The 20,249-nt window shown below is 41.9% G+C and overlaps 1 protein-coding gene across 1 annotated transcript; it reads right to left on the minus strand.

Moving 5' to 3' along the window:
• Positions 1 to 19,454: 19,454 nt before the first annotated feature.
• On the minus strand, positions 19,455 to 20,036 carry LOC128129122 (uncharacterized mitochondrial protein AtMg00810-like). Its single transcript, XM_052767799.1, has one exon. The coding sequence runs from the start codon at positions 20,034 to 20,036 to the stop codon at positions 19,455 to 19,457; it is 582 nt and encodes a 193-aa protein (XP_052623759.1).
• Positions 20,037 to 20,249: the final 213 nt, after the last annotated feature.

Consider the following 20,249-nt stretch of genomic DNA (forward strand, 5'->3'; position numbering starts at 1 on the left):
AGGTGGCCAACCTTAGAGGTTATGTGTAACATCCCAAAAATATAGGCCAAAAATTTCATTTTTAATTATGTCATTTTAAAACCAACAGTGTAATAATACATCTGTAATATTATATAATGTCAAACCAAAGTAGAAATAATCAAACATATTATCATAAAACAATATCAGAGTGTAATCCCAAAGATCTCATGTGCGGAAAACCATAGTGTGATGCGTTGCGATTAAGCCGACTCCTTTCCTTTAAACACGAAGTACCTGAAACCAAAACTGAAAATCGTAAGCATGACGCTTAGTGAGTTCCCCTTTCATACCACATACCATACAATCACATATCATACATACTGACGGGCAATTCTGGGGTGCCCGACCTACCCGGTACGGCCATTCTGGGATGCCGACCTACTCGTGTCAAGTCGTTATGGGGTGTTGACTACCCATGTCAAGCCATTCTGGGGTGCTGACTACCCATCGGTTCTAACAACCGATCCTCAGGGACTATTTCACCCCTTACTGCTACTATCACATATATCATAACATAACATATTATCAGACATATCTGGTCGATCTACCCTTCGGTCCTAACGACCGAACTTGGGGACTACTCCCCTCCTACTACCACTATCACATATAACATATCATGCCAGCATATAAACATATCATCACATACTGTCAGACTTATCTGGGGTGTCTGACCTACCCTTCGGTCCTAACAACCGAACTCTACTACTATCACATATACATATCATGCCAGCATATAACATATCAAGTAGTAGCAAACCTAGATGATATCACAAAGACAATAATCTAACATACAACTCCTACTGGTGGGCCGGCATTGTGGCCGTAGACCCACCGCTACTGGAAGGTAACTCACCTTACACTGCTGAAGTCTCGAAGACACAATCCCACACTTGCTGAAGTCCTGCAGACTCGACCCCAGCTACTAGCTGATAGATTCCCGAACTGTCAACACCAAAATAACACTCAATTAATAATTGGGTCCCAAATCATAACCATAAGTACATTCTTTGGGTAATTACTACATTACCCATCGCTTGGCTTATTCAAGCCCAAGGCCCAATCCGTAGGCCCAAAGTCAATTAGGAATCAAAGCCCAACACATGGCCCAATTTCCAAATTGGCCTAGGCCTATACATGGTCTCATTCTGAGGCCTAACATCATGTACTTATTAAGGCCCAAAATATGGCCTCAAGCCCTTTACATAGGCCTTACCCTAGGCCCATTAACTTATTCTAGTCCAATTGCTTGACTTTGGATGGCCCATTAATAACCCGATCATCAAGGCCCAATAAGAGGCCCAATAATAAACCCAAATGAGATTAGGGTTTCACATAAAATGACAATTAAGGTTAGGTTTCCTACTTAACCCATTAAGGACTTAATCCTCTAAGGACTTTAATCCATTAAGTCTAATATCGTTTAGATTAATCTTTGCCAATGATTATTATTTAATATCTCAAGTTATTAAATAATTTTCGTGTGTCCCGATTAATTCCCCCAAATTAGGGTTTCATGGCATTTGGGTTTTCCAAACCCTAATTAGGGTCTCCAACCCAATACTAGCCCATTAATTAATTTGTTGGGCTTTTAGATCAATTAGGGCTTTATTGGGCCTATTAATCCCATTAGAATATTATTAAGCCCATTAAGGTTTCATTAGGGTCCATTAAGGTTTTATTAAGCCCATTAAGTCTTATTGGGCCCATTAGGGTTTCAAACCCCCAAACAAATCAACAAAATCAAGACAAGGCACACCGCCACCCAACACGGCGACCCGTGGCGGCGGGAGGCGGTAGCCACCACCTCACGGTGGTGGTTTTGATTTTTACTTTCTTTATTCCAATTTTTTTTTTACATTTTACAATGAACCCATGAAATAAACACACACACCCACTACATGAAAATAACACAGACACAGCCACCTAATGGTGGCCAGCGGTGGCACATGGGGGTAGCCACCACCTCACGGTGGTGGCTAAGACTTCCCTTCAAATTCCGACCAAGGGTTTCACACCCACACACTACGACACACACAAAGCCCTAAAACAGTTACACCATCACCCACCTAGAGGTTCACGGTGGTGGCAACGATAGACACGTCGTCGGCAGCAACACAAGCGAACAACAGCAACGGCGGTAGGGCGGCGAAGCAACCATGAAAACAGCAGCAATAGAAGGAGGACACGCCTGCTCGTGTCCTCCTCGACGATTTAAAATAGCAACGCCGCTGGGAGGCCAACACCACACTCCGACAGCAACGTTATTGGCTGGGAACAGAAACAATACCTTCCCCGACATCAGACTTCAAATGCCTCGGTTCCTCCAGCGACAACTCGTGGAAGCATAGAACCTGAGATAGTGGCAACGGCAGGTTCATTATAGTGGCTTCGGTGGTCGACAGCTCAATAGTGGTGGTGTGGCGCCGGGAGGTGAAGAAGGAAGCGGCAAACGGTGGGAGGCATAAGGGGGGTATGGGAGTGACGGTTGTATAGTCTTTTATGGTTAGGGTAATGTAACAAGGAAGAAGCAACTATCGGGTTTAAATCCCACATCAAACAATCCTTTGCCTGTTTTTACATGATCGGTCCCTCCCCCTTGGGATCTTTTCAAATTAGCTCCAATAATTACAATTTTACCCCTCCTCTACAAATTTGTTCTCAATAAAGTCCCAAAATTCACAAGTTAGTTCCTGAGTCTCCAAGGCCTCTTCAATGAAGTCCCAAAAGTTACCATATAGCCCCTTCCTTCAAAAATATATACAAAACTAATCCATAATTAACAAAACCACCCCTTGATTGACAATTTCTTTTCAATTAAGGTCCAATGCTCAAATTTAAGCCATGTTACATTTTTAGTCCCTGCCTTCTAACATTGTAGCCTTTGGTTCACAAAAACCAACACCTTGCAATAGAATTATTTATTTTAAGGCTACTAATCGTTCATTATTTTATTTATTTATTTAATAAATAAATAGGTGTTACAACTCTCCCCCACTTAAATTAGATTTCGTCCTCGAAATCATTTCTTACCATTTCTTATGCACCTAACCACTCAAGTAATATGGCCACCATATTGGGCACACCCTGGCCTTCCCAGGGTAACTGTGACCAATCTTCGTAAAGCCTTAAAATATGTTGTCTCAAGATGGCCTGATCCCCTGACAGCCCACTCATACTGAATCATTATCGACAAGTCCAGTCTGTTTGTCCTTCAACTGTCTACTCAACTTCTGATAGTTCATGGTTCCCACTATAAAATAGGTTCACATACCTTATTATCCTAGCAGATCACTTATTCTTGGTCAAGGCTCTGCTAATCCCGCTGGGAGTGACTTGTCACTTCCTAACCAACCAGTTATTCCGTCCGTACTTGCAATCCTGAACACAAATGCTAAGATTGCCCAAACACTGAACTACCTGAAGTAGCATACGCTGCTACATAGCTGCTTACCAAAAGCTACCAAGACCTCTTGGGTCATAATTCGCTTGCCAATCCTCTGAAATACTGAGTTTCCACCTGACTGCAGAGCCAAAGGACTTCATACTTAGTCGCCTCACATGACTTCTGAACGAAATCCTTCTCTGGAACTAGTTGCCACTAGTTATCATGCCACTATGAGTCTAACGACTTTCTGATCTAACCGATCGAGTCCATGCATCGCATCCTGTCATCATCCAATCCAAGAATAAAAGTGATCGCTACCTAACCAATGGTAGCCTTACATCACCAACGCCCTTACGCAGTCCATTACATCCCTGATCTCACAACTATGGTGGCGTTCCTACAATCTTATCACTGGCTCAACCAGATTTAATCCATCTGGGTAATACAAAAATCCAATATGGGGATTTCCATATCCTCACTGCCGCACCCGAACTGGTGGGTACTACTGTTCCTTTGACGTTGTAACAACACGCTCATGCCATCTACCAACCTAGTGAATGATACGGCTACACTCGCTGACTTACAACATTCTATCACTGTCTACCTGCTAGTGAATGCTATGGCTACACCCGCAGACTTACAACATTCTAGTACTATCTGCCAACCTGGTGAATGCTACGGCTACACCCACAGACTCACAACACCTTAACACTATCTGCTAACCTGGTGAATGCGACGGCTACACCCGCAGACTTACAATACCCCTCACACGATCTGCTGCTAGTGAATGCTATGGCTACCCCCGTAGTCTTACAACACTTCCCATGATAACTGACTGCTAGTGAATGCTATGGCTACCCCCGTAGTCTTACAACACTTTCCAAACTATCTGACTGCTAGTGAATGCTACGGCTACCCCCGTAGTCTTACAACACTATCCATACTGGGTCGAACACGCACTCGACCTAACACAGAACTGAACTTGAGTCCTAACTGGAACACAAATCTGGTTCCCGAAACCTGTTATCACGTGACCCCATTGTATCAGTAGTGTACCGATGCTCGTGATCAAAGCGTCACCATAAACCACAAAATCATCTACACCCTCTGGCAGGGTGAGAATCGGTGTCTCGTACAACCGATGTCTGAGAGCATCGAAGGCTGCCTGCTGCCCAGGTCCCCAACGAAAGGCCACTGATTTCTTGGTCAGTCGGGTCAAAGGAACCACAATATCGAAGAAGTCCTACATAAATCTCCGGAAATAACCCGCTATACCCAGGGAATTCCGAATCTCAGATGGAGACCTCGGAATCTCCCACTACATCACAGAATCTATGTTGGCCGAATCAACTAGAATACCCTTCTGGTTGACAAGGTGGCCAAGAGATTGCACCTTGCACAACCAGAACTCAGTTGGAGAACTTTATAAAAAGCCTCTCCCCCATTTAGACTCGACTAAGTCTTCACATTACATGAGAATTGAAGGATTTCCAATCCTTCTCGCTTTCTAATATCCCACTGATGACAACCAGTACCTGCTAATGCTAGCGCTTAATCGCCGATTAAACCTAGAGATCTCCCATCCTCGGGAATCTTGATGAGTACTCTTGAAATATGGTCCAATCTGACACCTTAATCTACCTCCCATGTTGACAACTGGAGGCCTTAATTCTCACTCTGGCTGACGAATCCTCACCCTCACTTCCAATCTTGCAGCACTACTAAACTCTAACTGAACACAGCCCATGCGAAAATACAATTCTCTTAAACATGCGATGACCAACCACTTATGCATCTAACACCTGTGACTGATACTACCCTTTTCATGTGACCAGCTCTATTCTAGCAACGGTAGTGCCTTGAACTCCAAAGTTCATCCATAGACAATTATCGACCATAGTTGAACAATGATAGAGCCCCATGAACACTGACTTCATTGGAGAACAATCACTCCAAACCTGATCGAGTATCCTCTAAATAATACTCCTGCATAGATCCCGACAAGGATCCGAAATGATAACGGTATGTGAGGAACCCACTCCGCAAGATGCGTCCCTATTTGGATTCATCAAGGACCTTTTCGGCATGCAGAATGGCATATATGATCCTTGGTAACCCAAATACTAGCAGAAAAACCGACCCGAGGTCTGACTTATCCAAACTCGCTCACAATTCCAAAGCAGTACGTATTCCAAGCATCTACCTAATATCATAGAAGATGACATTCCCATAACATCTGGAGGAATACTGACCCCCTTCTGCTGACATGACCAATCCTGCTACCCTGTAGCAGCCTAAACCCTTGGAGTGACAAACTATCTCATGTACTTTCTCGTACGCGCTGCACTAACTCAGGCCATGCTGGCCTTTCACCCAATGATCAGAAGTCATGGGTCTCCTCCTGGGACCCTCTCCTATATGCGCCTAGCAAGCACCTCTCTTTCCAGGGTGCTCCTAAATCGATCACGCATCTGCAACTCTTGGAAATCATATCCTTCAGGGTCTGGCACCCTATCACGCTCACTAGCTCACTTGCCAATGGCTAAGCTGCAACACCTGGAACATCCTCTATCCCCAAACTGGGTCACGAACTCTTCCCTGAAGCTTCTTAGATTCTAGACTTTCACTGATTCGAGTATGGATCCTGTGTTTTCAGTAGTACGGGCCCAATACTACCTTCCACACCTATCCATACTTGCCTCAGCAATCCTCCCGAATCCTCCAAGTCACTTCCTCAATCTGGCACACCCAAGTCTGACTGAGCCTCACTACTAACTCACTGAAATATATCCTAGGCTTCCCTAGGTTCCCGAACTCACCCAGTCCTTAGCTGCTGAAAGATTCCTGGTAATGTCAACTAGCTACCTTACGAATATAGCCACTTGCAACAGAGATCAAATAATCCTTCAAGTAACAGACTCATCCCTATAACGGTTAGACTCAAACGAGAGCTACGCAATAGGGTTAAATCTATCACTCTGAGATTATCCATCCTGTGCCACATGTGACTTAGCATATTCACTTAATAGCTAACACACATTACTAAGAGTTCCACAAAGCACAAAGCAAGCAGCATTCAGACAATGGAAAATCTAACCATCATATTCCAATCAAATCATTCTATCCTCTAATCAGGAATCTATACATGCAATTCAAAGGCTCATATAATTAGGCATAACCTAAACAGGCTATCCTATTACTGAGTGATCAGTACTAGCATGCAAGTCTACAAGCACATACAATAGGCATATAAGGTATCCTCCTAGATCCTTAGCCCTAATATAGCATGCAATTCTCATAACCATATCATATCATACCATAATATAACATGTATGGATATCTTGGGGAAAACTTACTTGATCTCGGCTGATTGCACACATCATACACTTTGTTCTTCTCAAAGTTCCTTTCTTTTTTCAGATTCTTTTCAAACTCCTTTTTATAAAAATGGTTTTACTTTTGAAAATTTTCATACCAAACCCTTAGTTTGAGTTCAGACACACCCGGAAGTATGTCTAAATCCATCAAACCAAAGCTCTGATACCAACTTGTAACATCCCAAAAATACAGGCCAAAAATTTCATTTTTAATTACATCATTTTAAAACCAATAGTGTAATAAAACATCTGTAATATTATGTCATGTCAAACCAAAGTAGAAATAATCAAACATATTATCATAAAACAATATCAGAGTGTAATCCCAAAGATCTCATGTGCGGAAAACCATAGTGTGATGCGCTGCGATCAAGCCGGCTCCTTTCCTTTAAACACGAAGTACCTGAAACCAAAACTGAAAACCGTAAGCACAAAGCTTAGTGAGTTTCCCCATCATACCACATACTACACAATCACATATCATACATACTGTCGGGCAATTCTGGGGTGCCCGACTTACCCGGTACGGCCATTCTGCGGTGCCGACCTACCCGTGTCAAGCCGTTCTGGGTTGCTGACTACCCATGTCAAGCCATTATGGGGTGCTGACTACCCATCGGTTCTAACAACCGATCCTCAGGGACTATTTCACCCCTTACTGCTACTATCACATATATCATAACATAACATATTATCAGACATATCTGGTCGATCTACCCTTCGGTCCTAACGACCGAACTTGGGGACTACTCCCCTCCTACTACCACTATCACATATAACATATCATGCCAGCATATAAACATATCATCACATACTGTCAGACTTATCTGGGGTGTCTGACCTACCTTTCGGTCCTAACAACCGAACTCTACTACTATCACATATACATATCATGCCAGCATATAACATATCAGGTAGTAGCAAACCTAGATGATATCACAAAGACAATAATCTAACATACAACTCCTACTGGTGGGCCGGCATTGTAGCCGTAGACCCACCGCTACTGGAAGGTAACTCACCTCACACTGCTGAAGTCTCGAAGACACAATCCCACACTTGCTGAAGTCCCGCAGACTCGACCCCAGCTGCTGGCTAACAGATTCCCGAACTGTCAACACCAAAATAACACCCAATTAATAATTGGGTCCCAAAGCATAACCATAAGTACATTCTTTGGGTAATTACTACATTACCCCTTGCTTGGCTTAATCAAGCCCAAGGCCCAATCTGTAGGCCCAAAGTCAATTAGGAATCAAAGCCCAACACATGGCCCAATTTCCAAATTGGCCTAGGCCTATACATGGTCTCATTTTGAGGCCCAACATCATGTACTTATTAAGGCCCAAACTATGGCCCAATTTTCCAAATTGGGCCCAAGCCCCTTACATAGGCCTTACCTTAGGCCCATTAACTTATTCTAGTCCAATTGCTTGACTTTGGATGGCCCATTAATAACCCGATAATCAAGGCCCAATAAGAGGCCCAATAATAAACCCAAATGAGATTAGGGTTTCACATAAAATGACAATTATGGTTAGGTTTCCTACTTCCCATTAAGGACTTAATCCTCTAAGGACTTTAAACCATTAAGTCTAATATCTTTTAGATTAATCTTTGCCAATGATTATTATTTAATATCTCAAGTTATTAAATAATTTTCGTGTGTCCCGATTAATTCCCCCAAATTAGGGTTTCATGGCATTAGGGTTTTCCATACCCTAATTAGGGTCTCCAACCCAATACAAGCCCATTAATTAATTTGTTGGGCTTTTAGATCAATTAGGGCTTTATTGGGCCTATTAAGCCCACTAGAATATTATTAAGCCCATTAAGGTTTCATTAGGGTCCATTAAGGTTTTATTAAGCCCATTAAGTCTTATTGGGACCATTAGGGTTTCAAACCCCCAAACGAATCAACACAATCGAGACAAGGCAAACTGACACCCGACACGGCGGCCGGTGGCGGCGGGAGGCGGCAGCCACCACCTCACGGTGGTGGTTTTGATTTTTCCTTTCATTATTCCAATTTTTTTTACATTTTACAATGAACCCATGAAATAAACTCACACACCCACTGCACTAAAATAACACACACACAGCCACGTAATGGTGGCCGGCGGTGGCGCATGGCGGTAGCCACCACCTCACGGTGGTGGCTGAGACTTCCCTTCAGATTCCGACCAAGGGTTTCACACCCACACACTACGACACACACAAAGCCCTGAAACAGTTACACCATCACCCACCTAGGGGTTCACGGTGGTGGCAGCGATAGATACGTCGTCAGCAGCAACACAAGCGAACAACAGCAACGGCGGCAGGGCGGCGAAGCAACCATGAAAACAGCAGCAACAGAAAGAGGAGGCGCCTGCTTGTGTCCTCCTCGGCGATTTAAAATAGCAACGCTGCTTGGAGGCCAACAACACACTCCGACAACAACGTTATTGGCTAGGAACGACAGCAATACCTGCGCTGACATCGGACTTCAACTGCCTCGGTTCCTCCAGCGACAACTCGTGCAAGCATAGAACCTGAGATAGTGGCAACGGCAGGGTTGTTATAGTGGCTTCTGTGGTCGACGGCTCAATGGTGGTGGTGTGGCGCCGGTAGGTGAAGAAGGAGGCGGTAAACGGTGGGAGGCATAAGGGGGGGGGGTATGGGAGTGACGGCTGCATAGTCTTTTAGGGTTAGGGTAATGTAACAGGGAAGAAGCAGCTATCGGGTTTAAATCCCGCATCAAATAATCATTTGCCCATTTTTACATGATCGGTCCCTCCCCTTGGGATCTTTTCAAATCAGCACCAATAATTACAATTCTGCCCCTCCTCTACAAATTTGTTCTCAATAAAGTCCCAAAATTCACAAGTTAGTCCCTGAGTCTTCAACCAGAAGTTACCATATAGCCCCTTCCTTCAAAAATATATACAAAACTAATCCATAATTAACAAAACCACCCCTTGATTGACAATTTCTTTTCAATTAAGGTCCAATGCTCAAACTTAAGCCATGTTAACATTTTTAGTCCCTGCCTTCTAACATTGTAGCCTTTGGTTCCTGAAAACAAACACCTTGCCATAGAATTATTTATTTTAGGGCTACTAATCGTTCATTATTTTATTTATTTACTTAATAAATAAACGGGTGTTACATTATTTTCTTTAAATAGGTTACAATGCCCAAAAATTAGGATTTTCATCCCCGGCGTCAACTCGTCGAGTTGAGGCTCCCCAACTCGTTTAGTTGGGTGCCTAATCTGCCCGTCCCAATAGATTCCAACACTACGAGTTGGAGCTCCCCAACTCGTCGAGTTCCAGTCCAAACCCGAAAATGCTGAAAATTGGATAATAGATAAACCAAGTGTTACATCCCTCTTGAGCATGCTCAGATAACGAGTCATCTGAGCCTGATCTGAAGCAAACTCAGGACAAAACATCGCCCACTCAGTAAACATTCGGGTGATCTCCGTCACCGACTCCGTTCCCTGTCTCAGGTCTAAAAACTCCTGAGCCAACCTCTCCCGCTCGACCCGAGGAATGTAGCGAGTACGAAACATCTCTCTGAACTGATCCTTAGATACTGCAGCCCTCTTCTCGTTAGAGTACGAACCCGTAACAAGTCTCCACCAATCTTTTGCTCCGGACCTTAGAAGGTTTAGAGCGCACCTGAACTTCTGGTTTGCAGGGAATGAACACATGAAGAAGCACCTCTCCACATCAGATAGCTACCTCATGGCTACGATCGGGTCCTGGACTCCATCGAAAGTTGGGGGCTTCGTATTATCGAAGTCTCGATACTGAAAAACCCGCCCTGTCCTAACACCTGCAGCTGCCACGGTTGTGGAGGTTGTAGCAGTAACCGTCTCAGCAATGGCTGCATAGGGATCATCAAAGAACTCTATCATCGCGATCGTGATAGACCTGAACATCTCTGGAATCTAATCATGGACGATGGCCACAACCTCCTCATGGAGGATCCTCCTGATCCTAGCATCCAACTCATCTGATCTCATCTGACTGTCAGTCCTTGATCTCGATCCGGATCCAATCTCAACTCGCATCGTAGTCACCATACTGAAAATACACTAGGAAGATATCAAATAATCCACATAAATAATGGGGAACCAACTCCCAACAAAGCCCTAGGGGTTGTGACTTCCTTGTTACGCATATGGGTCCTATGCTTTTAGTAGTACGGGCCCATACTACCTTTCACACCTACCCGTATTTGTCTCAAGGATCATCACAACACCCTAACAATACTCATAAGCATAGACGAACACTCAGTCCTCACTTCCTAGAGGAAAGGCTAAACGTCTCACAACTGGCCGACTGACCCGCCACGACTCATCCATGACACTTCCACCAACCCTGTAGTACTTGTTTATGCTAACCACACATAACACTGGACCCTATAGACATTCTAATATCTGATCCTACCCTAAGCCCTTCATCAAACAACAACAGGAAATAAGGTCGAGCCAAACATTCTCAGGCTATATGATCTTAGTTATATATAACCTTGATGCATACACTAAGCAACTACGATAATGATGTCAATTTCATTAAAGAAAGGCCCCAGGCTATCAAGCATCATATAATCAGACAATTCTATAATGCAATTCCTGAAGATCCCTAGCCTATCACTAGCATGTTGTTATAACATATCACAATATCAAATAACAGTATGGTATTTTAGGGTCTACTTACTGGCTCTGGCTGATCATACACATCACATCCTCCTTTAGTATTTTGATAACCGTTTGAAAATCATTTTGAAAAACTTTTCCTTAGGTTGAGACTGGATTGACACGAGTGTTCCTCCAATTCACTCAAACCATGGCTCTAATACCAACTTGTAACATCTATAAAAATTTTAAAAATTGTAAACGTTTTACATGAATCCAAAAACCATCCTTATGTACAAATTGTTTTTAAAATAAGTTCGACATTAGAGAAATCCCAGAAATCATGAAAAAAAAATATGAGGAGGTGCACGATCACGTATTCACCTCCCACGATCCTCTGAGGTACCTGAAACATAATCCGAAATTGTAATCCCAAAGCTTAGTGATTTCCCCTAAAATACCAACACAATTACAAAACCATAATAATATCACAAATAGCATGCATTCAGAGCCTTCAGTCTGACTGGAACACCCCATTAGCCTACAGTCTATTTGGTATGCTCACAGAACCTACAACATGACTGGTACTCCACCTCGAGCCTTTAGCACATCTAGAAAGTTCTTCGGGCCTTCGACCTAACTGGTACGTCTCACTGGCCTTCAGTCTATCTGGGACGCCTTGGGTTTGTTGGCCTTAAACATATAACGAGTCAATCAGAAAAACAGACATATCTTCTAGATCACTAAGCATAGCATCATTCTATTATCAGGATACAGATCTAACAGATCACTATAGTCCTCAATCATGCAATAATCAGGATAACAATCCAAAAGGGTCAGCCTTGGTGCCTTCGACCCTACAAGTACAGTGAGGAACACTCACCTCACAAGAAGTGATGAACCGGTAAAAATCAAACTCCAAAAATCAGCTCCGGACTCAAATGCCTACAACAATCATGTGAACAATTCTATCAAAATCCCGAAATACCCAAAATGCCCTCAAGTTCAAACTTGGTCAACCATGGTCAAAGTCAATAGTCAACAGTCAAGGTCAACAGTCCATGTTGACCCAACTCGTCGAGTGCACATACCAACTCATTGAGTTCCTTTAGTATTCAGAAAGTCGGGAAAACCCTAGCCAACTCATCGAGTTGGCTGGACAACTCACCGAGTTTTCCCAGCTTATCACATTCAATCCTTTTTCAACAATTCTAATGCTTTAAAATGTAGATTTGATACCCAAGAACTGGAAAACCATGTAAAGTTGCTAACTTTACGTCCATGAATGTCACCAAGAGGCTCCAAAACTCAAGGAAGGCTTAATAAGGGTTCTAAAGCATGAAGGAGACCTAGAACTTGTTAAAGCTTGAAACTTTAAGTCCAATGAGTCCACAAAACGTCAAGATCTGAAGTGATAACTTCATGAAATACTCAACCCATGAACAATTCCAAAAATGAGCCAAATATGACAATAAACTTCCAAGGAAGAGATCTAAGCAATAGATTAGCAAGGTGTCGACTTTATACCTTAAAATGATTGCCACAGAAGAGTAGGTTCTGGATCTATAGCCTTCCTTTCAATCAAGCCACCTCAAACTTCAAGCTCCTTTAAAATAATACCAAGAAATCACTCTTCAAGCTCATACACACACATTTGTGGGAGAGGATGTACAAACTAGGGTTTTTTTGGATAGAGGAGACTAATAAGGAGGCCACCCAAAGGGTATAAGGCCTTTAAATAGGTTGCAACACCGTAAAAATTAGGGTTTCTTAATCAGCCACCAACTCGTCGAGTTGCTGCAAAAATATGTGTGGCCCAAAAGCCTCCAACACGTCGAGTTAAGGCCATCAACTCGACGAGTTCCAAGGGGAATTTGCCTTTTAAGGAACAAATATCATACCTGGAAGTCGGGATGTTACACTTATAAATGTAGACTAGAAGTAAATAATCATACTTATAAATGTATTGTAAAGTAAATAATCATACATATAAATGTATTTTATAAGTAAATAACCATACTTATAAATGTAGTGTGTAAGTAAATAATCATACTTATAAATGAAGGGTTTTGAGCATTCTAACACTCCTATGGTGTACATGCAATGCTAGAAACCTTAGATCTATGTTTTCTCTAATATACATGCAAATTTGATTTTCCAAGGATCTCATCCTAACTAGCATGTTATGGGGTACTTGTGTTGAGAGAAAAAATTAAGACACACTTGAACAAACTTTAGAACAAGTATAGTTGTGGAATAGTTTGTCTCAAATGATCTAAAAGCTCATCAATAATAATAATAAGTTAGAGTTAGATGCGGAAATATAATGACAGTATGTATTATATCAAGTATACACGTAAGTTGATTTTTAACAAGGAATGCATTCAAACCAAGTTAGTAAATGAGATCAAGCTTAGTGATTTAAGTCAAGAGTGACTTGCTCCGAAGAGAAATGATGTTCAGTTATGATATAGTGAGTTTGAAGAGTAAGAAAGACATGAGAGTAATAGCACAAGATATGAGATTTTAGGATGTGAAGTGTTATCAGATGTGTATTGAGTTGAGAAAGATTGAGTTCTATATATAGAGACTCAAAGGTTACACTTGTTCATCTATCTATACGTAGCCATGCAAGGCATACTAGATAAAAGAGAGTATTCTAAGAAAAGCAGATAAGAAGCTAAACTAAAAAAACTAGATAGTGAACTGCTGATGATGATGACTTCGGATGCGGTTGCTGAACTGAATTGACTGCAGATCTTCAAGGGGCTGCGGTAGGTGAAGTTTAAGAGGGTCACTTTTATGATTCAACAATTTCCCCCTAAGTGACCTCTTCAACTTTTTCTTCAGTTATCAAGTTTTAGGAACTTTATTAGAATCCACCAAAACTTTCTAACATTCTCCAACCAGGTGATCCTTCTTAAAATTTCAAACTTAAATTTGGCAGTTGTATGTTTTGACTTTCGAACTGCGGTTCGACAAACTTCAAGTTGTTTCCCTATGAGGCGATTCATGGCAGTCAAAGGAATGAAGTGTTTGGTTTCATTGATTTTCCTTTAGAAGATGACACAAAGATCTAGGAAGTTTGTTGCACCTGGAGATCTCTCTTGATAGCCTTCAATAAACGTTGGTGCAGGATCAAGTGGTGGTAGATCGAACTTCTTGGCAAGAGTAGGATGAATGTCCGCATCAATTTTCAAAGTCACAAACCGTATCCCTTAGAAAAATGCTAGCCCTTTCAAATGATATCTCCATCTTTGGATACTTCTCGGATTTGTTTTGGAACACCCTTGCTATCAGGAAGACTTCTCATGCATGGGAAGTCAGCTTTGGTGCGGACGTAGTCTTGATTCCTTCTTGTGAGAGTATACTGGATGAAGTCAGCTTTCCTGAATTTCCGGGGTTTGAAGTTCTTGACTACGGATGGTCTATCGTTAGACCAAATTTTTTCTATTGAGGAAGCATGTTTGACATGGAATCGATTAAGTCTTTTGAATTCCATAGGCAGTCTCTTGTGATCAGGTAGGCTTCGGTCAAACTGCATAAATATAGTGAAGTATTTTGCATAAGGGGATATTGTAATATCCCAGTAACCATCAGATGGGGGTTCAACAAAGGTGAAGTGGGGTTTGTAGTCATCATCCAACAATTTGTGGTGAGGATTGATCCAAGAATTGACTAAGGATTCATCCATGGTGATGTCGAATCCATTTTCTCTCCTGATAAGCTCAGCAAATTTGGTTGCTTTCCAGTCTGATTTCTTTTGTTTTTTTTTGCGGGAGAGTCATCAGAATGTTTGGATGACATGCTGGATTCTAAATTTTTGAAGTGGGGAGGAGTCTCCGGTCACTTAAGATCATCTTCTTGAATGTTTTCCTGCTGCAGTGGTGACTGATGTTGTGGTGGAGTCTGATGACTTGGAGTCTTGTGAGGAGATGGTTGCGGTGAAGGAATTGTTTCATTTATGACAGGGGAGCTTCTACATTGTTTAGAGATGTTGTTGGAGTGATGGTCTTCATTACTTCCCCTTCTTGAGGAATGCAGAGCCGGGGATTCCTCAAGCCATTGCTTAAGACCATCGACTTTAGCACATATATTGTCGAATTGATCTTTAAGTGCATCAGCCAGTTGCCGATTATTGGGAATGGTGGTGTTGAAAAGTAAGCGATGAATCTCTTTGGTAAGTTGAAGGATCTTTGGACCATGAAAGTTTGAAGATAGTGAACGTCGAAGACTGTTGATCGTAGATTCAAGGACCGAGATGGTGGACTCATAGGCAGTATGAGTTTCATCCATCAGCTTCTTTGAGTGTGTTGATTGATCCGCAATGGAAGTTTGAAGGTCTGCCTTAATTGCAGATACCTGGAAGATGAGGCGCTCCGCAGTAGCCATAAATTGCCGATGGTCAGCTTTGTAACTTGTGTCCAAAGAATGAATCCCCATTTCAACTTTCAGAGAAATTCGCTCAGCAGCTAGTCGTTCACGAGTTTCCAGTCTTTCGATTCTTTCAATTAAGGACTGCGGTTCTGGAATGTTTTCAGGTTGCGGTTGAGTGGGCTTGACTGCCGCAAGAATCTGATCTACTTTGGCTTGTAGACTCAGAAACTCTTTCCTTAAGACAATAATCTTCTTCTTCTTCTTCTCTTCGGGCTTGTAGGTGGAGTGTTGAGAGCCACTTGAAGCTTCTTCTTCATCAAATATCATCAATTCATCATCAGAAAGGGTAGGCTGATGTACCTCATTGAGATCAAAGTCATCGAACCCGAATGTAGGTTCAGAGCTTACTTCGATTGCGGTGCCATCATCTTTAGAAATTTGAGAATTCGAAGTTGGAGGGATTCTTGAAGTACCTTGATCACTGGGAGTGGTCTGAGCATTGCGTATTGTCTCAGCCATGTTGGACATCCACTCCTGCACTTTCAGAATAGCGGTTAAGGTGTTGGCGTTGTTAATTGCGTCTACCCAGTACTTGGCCACTGTTTGAATTTCTAGTTGTTTTTGTTGAAGCTGCTTGGTTTGACGATCCTTTCTTGCTTGAAATGCTCTACAAAAGCGACATATTTCTTTGATTCAGCTTCGTTTGATGGCGTGTAAGTACTCCATGAGTCATTGAGATCAATATCGTCAATTCCTTGAAATCGCACCGAGGTGTCCCTCGGGTTCACAGATCCTTGCACCATTGTGCTCTCTGTGCCTAAACCACCTGGAAAGGATGGAATCGGAGTAGGATTTCCTGAGCTTCCTCGATCTCCTTGACCTGTGGTCAATTTTGGCCTAGGCTCAGTTCTGGCAAGGGCGGAAGAAATGCCCTGCGTTTGGGTAGGTGTTTGAAGTGTATGGGTTACAAATAAAAGGGTGGATTTCAACTCCTCAGGAGAGAAGAAATGTAGGCGGGAAGCCCTGGAGACCTTAGGGCGAGAACCAGTTCCATCCGCTTGGGATTGAGTTGGGGGTGAGTCTCCACGAATAGTTGAAACGGACACACTTTTTGTGTTTGAGTGGAATTCGATTGTGGTGTTGAATGGGTCTGCGGCCACCCCAAGGACTACCGGAGCCTTTTAAGAGGCTGTGGTATCTATCTGGTCATGCATTTGGTATGTGGATTGGGTTTATCATTTCTTGAGGATATAAATGGGTTGTGCATCATCATTAGAATCACTAGAGGAAGATTGAGATTGATTGTCATTGGATTCATCATCTGATGGCACAATATGTTTGAGTTTCCTTTTCTTTGATGGTTCAGTGTGTTTGGGACCATCTTTCTTCTTTGGGGTTCCATGTTTCTTAGAGATGTTGCGGGGGCCTTGGTTGGGCGATGCTACCTTCTTGACTCTCTGTGATAAAGGTAATTTGGATAGAGTGGTGGAAGATGGAGCCGCGGTACTACCAGGATTGATGGGTAAGGTTGAGGCAAGTATGTTCTAACTAGATAGAGGCAAGGTAGGATGGTATGGGTCAATACCATCTGTAGCCTCTATATGATCTGAAACATCAGTGGTTTCAAGTCCAAGTGTGGATAGAATATGGATTGGTAGTCATCTAATGGGTCCAAATATAGATTGATCTTTAGAAGGATTGTACCTTTTAAGATCTTTGGTGATGAAGTGGTTGATATCGTTGCCCATGCTCAGTCCTGCATCAGCATGAATATCGGAGATGCATAGAGACCAAAATCTTGCAAAGGTGAGCTCGGTAGGGTGTTCTTTTGGACTCTCCTTAGGGATGTACTATAGGAAGTCATCCCACAGAATTTGACTGTAGTCGACATCGTGGCCAGTGAAGATACTTTATACCAACTCTAACAGTTTGAGGCCCATGTTATCAGTGCCTCCGGTCCTGCCAGACAGACTGCGGATGACGAAGTGGCAAACAAACTGCTACACCGCAGGCAACTATTTCTTCTTGAATTCACCTATGCCTTTTAGCTTCTTTTGGTAACCCATCTGGTAAAGTGCAGACAAGATATCAGTTGTGCTTGGAGTGAAGACCATTGTTGAAGGATGAAATAGTAGATTAATGGCATTGACAAACTTCTCTTTGGTCAGAATAACCAGAGAATCATTAACTAGATGCAAATGCACCTCTTCAAGATTGTTGAGAGGGCGATATGCAGAGAAAACACATTTGTAGAGGGTTGAAAGTGGTACTATGTCGGTGAAGGCGTCGAATGGACCGAACAATGGATTATTTGACAAGAACTTGATCATCAACTTAATTGGAGCATTGTAAGAGGAATGCACATCCAATACAGCCCTAAAATTGCTTGAAGAAATCGATGGCATTTGGTTTCTTGAGTCGGAGTCTGAACCAGTTGGATGAATAGAGACATATGCTTTGGATTGTTTCTTTGAGACACCCGATTTCACCATTTTGAAAAGAAGGTTTGAAGAACTTGTAGAAAAACTAAGTGCAAGAAGATGAAGAAGATGAAGTTTGTCTTGAGAGTTTTCAGAAAGCGTAAACCTTTCTTGGGAAAAAAAAGAGGGTTTTATAGTGGCGGATTAAAACTTAATTGATTTTACCCTAAGTAGAGTCGGGTAAAATAAAACGAATGGTTTTTTTTATTTGAAAGCAATCTCAGCCATAGATAATTAAAAGATTTGTTTTTTTTTTAATTTTTCCAAAAGCAGTTGCATTTAATGAAATGTCAGTCCCTAAACCATCACGTCTGAGGAACGTGTGGTGAGGGGGTTAATCCGTTGTATAAAGGAGGAATATGTAACAGATTTGATGTTTTGGGTTAATAGAAAGTGATAGTTTAGAGGAAAAGGATTTCTTAAAAAGAAATATTTATGGAAAAATGTTCTTTTTGTCATCATACCTAAAATAGGTTTGACAGAAGGTTTATTTAAGAAGTAGAATTGAAATGATTATATGCTACACCAAGAATGTTTTTTTTTAGAATGTTTTTCTTTTTTAAAAAGGATCATTAAATTGCACACAACGTTTCAATAATTTATGAAGTAGATGAGAAATTGAGACTTCATTGAAGATGGATCTTTTATCATTGTGGATGGATGCTTCGATGACTGTAGTAGAAGCGCTGAGGAGAAAACTTGAACAAAAAATTAGTAATAAGAATCAATAAGGACCATTAAAAGATAGATATGATATATAGTAGCGATGTAAGAGGGATACTGCGGTACATAGAATATAATGCAGTACCTGGGATACACCGAAACTATCTCTCATAAATAAATTTAATTAGGACCGCAACAGAGACCAAGGATGGTCTTTGGTACTTATCAATTCAAAAACAATTGTGGGTCCGGATTCATCATTCCTAATATTTGTAAGAAACTTTTATGTTTTGTAGAGTCAAGTGCCTTAGTGAATACATCAACAATCTCTTCATGAGTATGAACAAGAATTAGTTCAATGTTACCTTTCAGGATGTGGTCTTTGATGAAGTGATATCATAGTTCAATATGTTTTTCTTAGAGTGATGAATAGGATTGTGAGAAATCGCTATAGCACTTTCAGAGTCACTATAAATTGGTAACCGCAGCATTCTGTATCCATAGTCCATAAGTTTTGTTTTCATCTATAAGACTTGTGAACAACAGCTTGCTACGGCCACATATTTAGCTTCTGCGGTAGACAATGATACACAGCTTTGCTTTCTTGACGACCAGCTGACGAGTCTTCCAACCAGAAATTGAAATCCACCTGAAGTGCTTTTTCGATCCAGCCTGCATTCAGCATGATCCGCATCGGTGAATGCTTGTAGGCTGAAGTCATTTCCTTCGGGATACCATAGACCAAGGGTCTTACTACCCTTTAAGTATCGTAGAGTCTGCTTTGTTGTGGTCATGTGTGACATTTTTGAATCAGCCTGGTACATTACGCCTACACCTGTTGCAAAGACAATGTCTGGTCGGCTTGCGGTGAGGTACATCAATGAGCCAATTATTCCTCTATAAGGCTTATGATCCACTGATTCACCGGAAGGATTAGCAGATATCTTATATCTGAAGGCCATGGGGACCTTGGCCGAAGAGCAATTGTCCATCGAGTATTTCTTCAGTAGTTCTGTGGTGTATATCTCCTGATGGATGAATATCCCTTGAGGGACTTTCTTTACTTGAAGTCCTAAAAAGAAGTTGATCTCTCTATTCATGCTCATTTTGAACTTGTTGGTCATGAGCTTAGCAAATTCATCCACCAACCCTTGATCAGTTGATCCAAAGATGATATCATCCACATATATTTGTACAAGCATAAGGTGATTACCATTAGCCTTTCTAAATAAAGTGGGATCAATCACCCCTCTTTTGTATTTGTACGAGACAAGAAATTCAGAGAGTGTCTCGTACCTTGCTCTTGGAGCTTGCTTTAG

This window comes from Lactuca sativa, chromosome 9 (genome assembly GCF_002870075.4).
Source record: "Lactuca sativa cultivar Salinas chromosome 9, Lsat_Salinas_v11, whole genome shotgun sequence".
Classification (NCBI taxonomy): Eukaryota; Viridiplantae; Streptophyta; class Magnoliopsida; order Asterales; family Asteraceae; genus Lactuca; species Lactuca sativa.

Coding starts and splice junctions, on each gene's coding strand:
- LOC128129122 (XM_052767799.1), bottom strand. CDS start 20,036: ATGAGCATGAATAGAGAGATCAACTTCTTTTTAGGACTTCAAGTAAAG.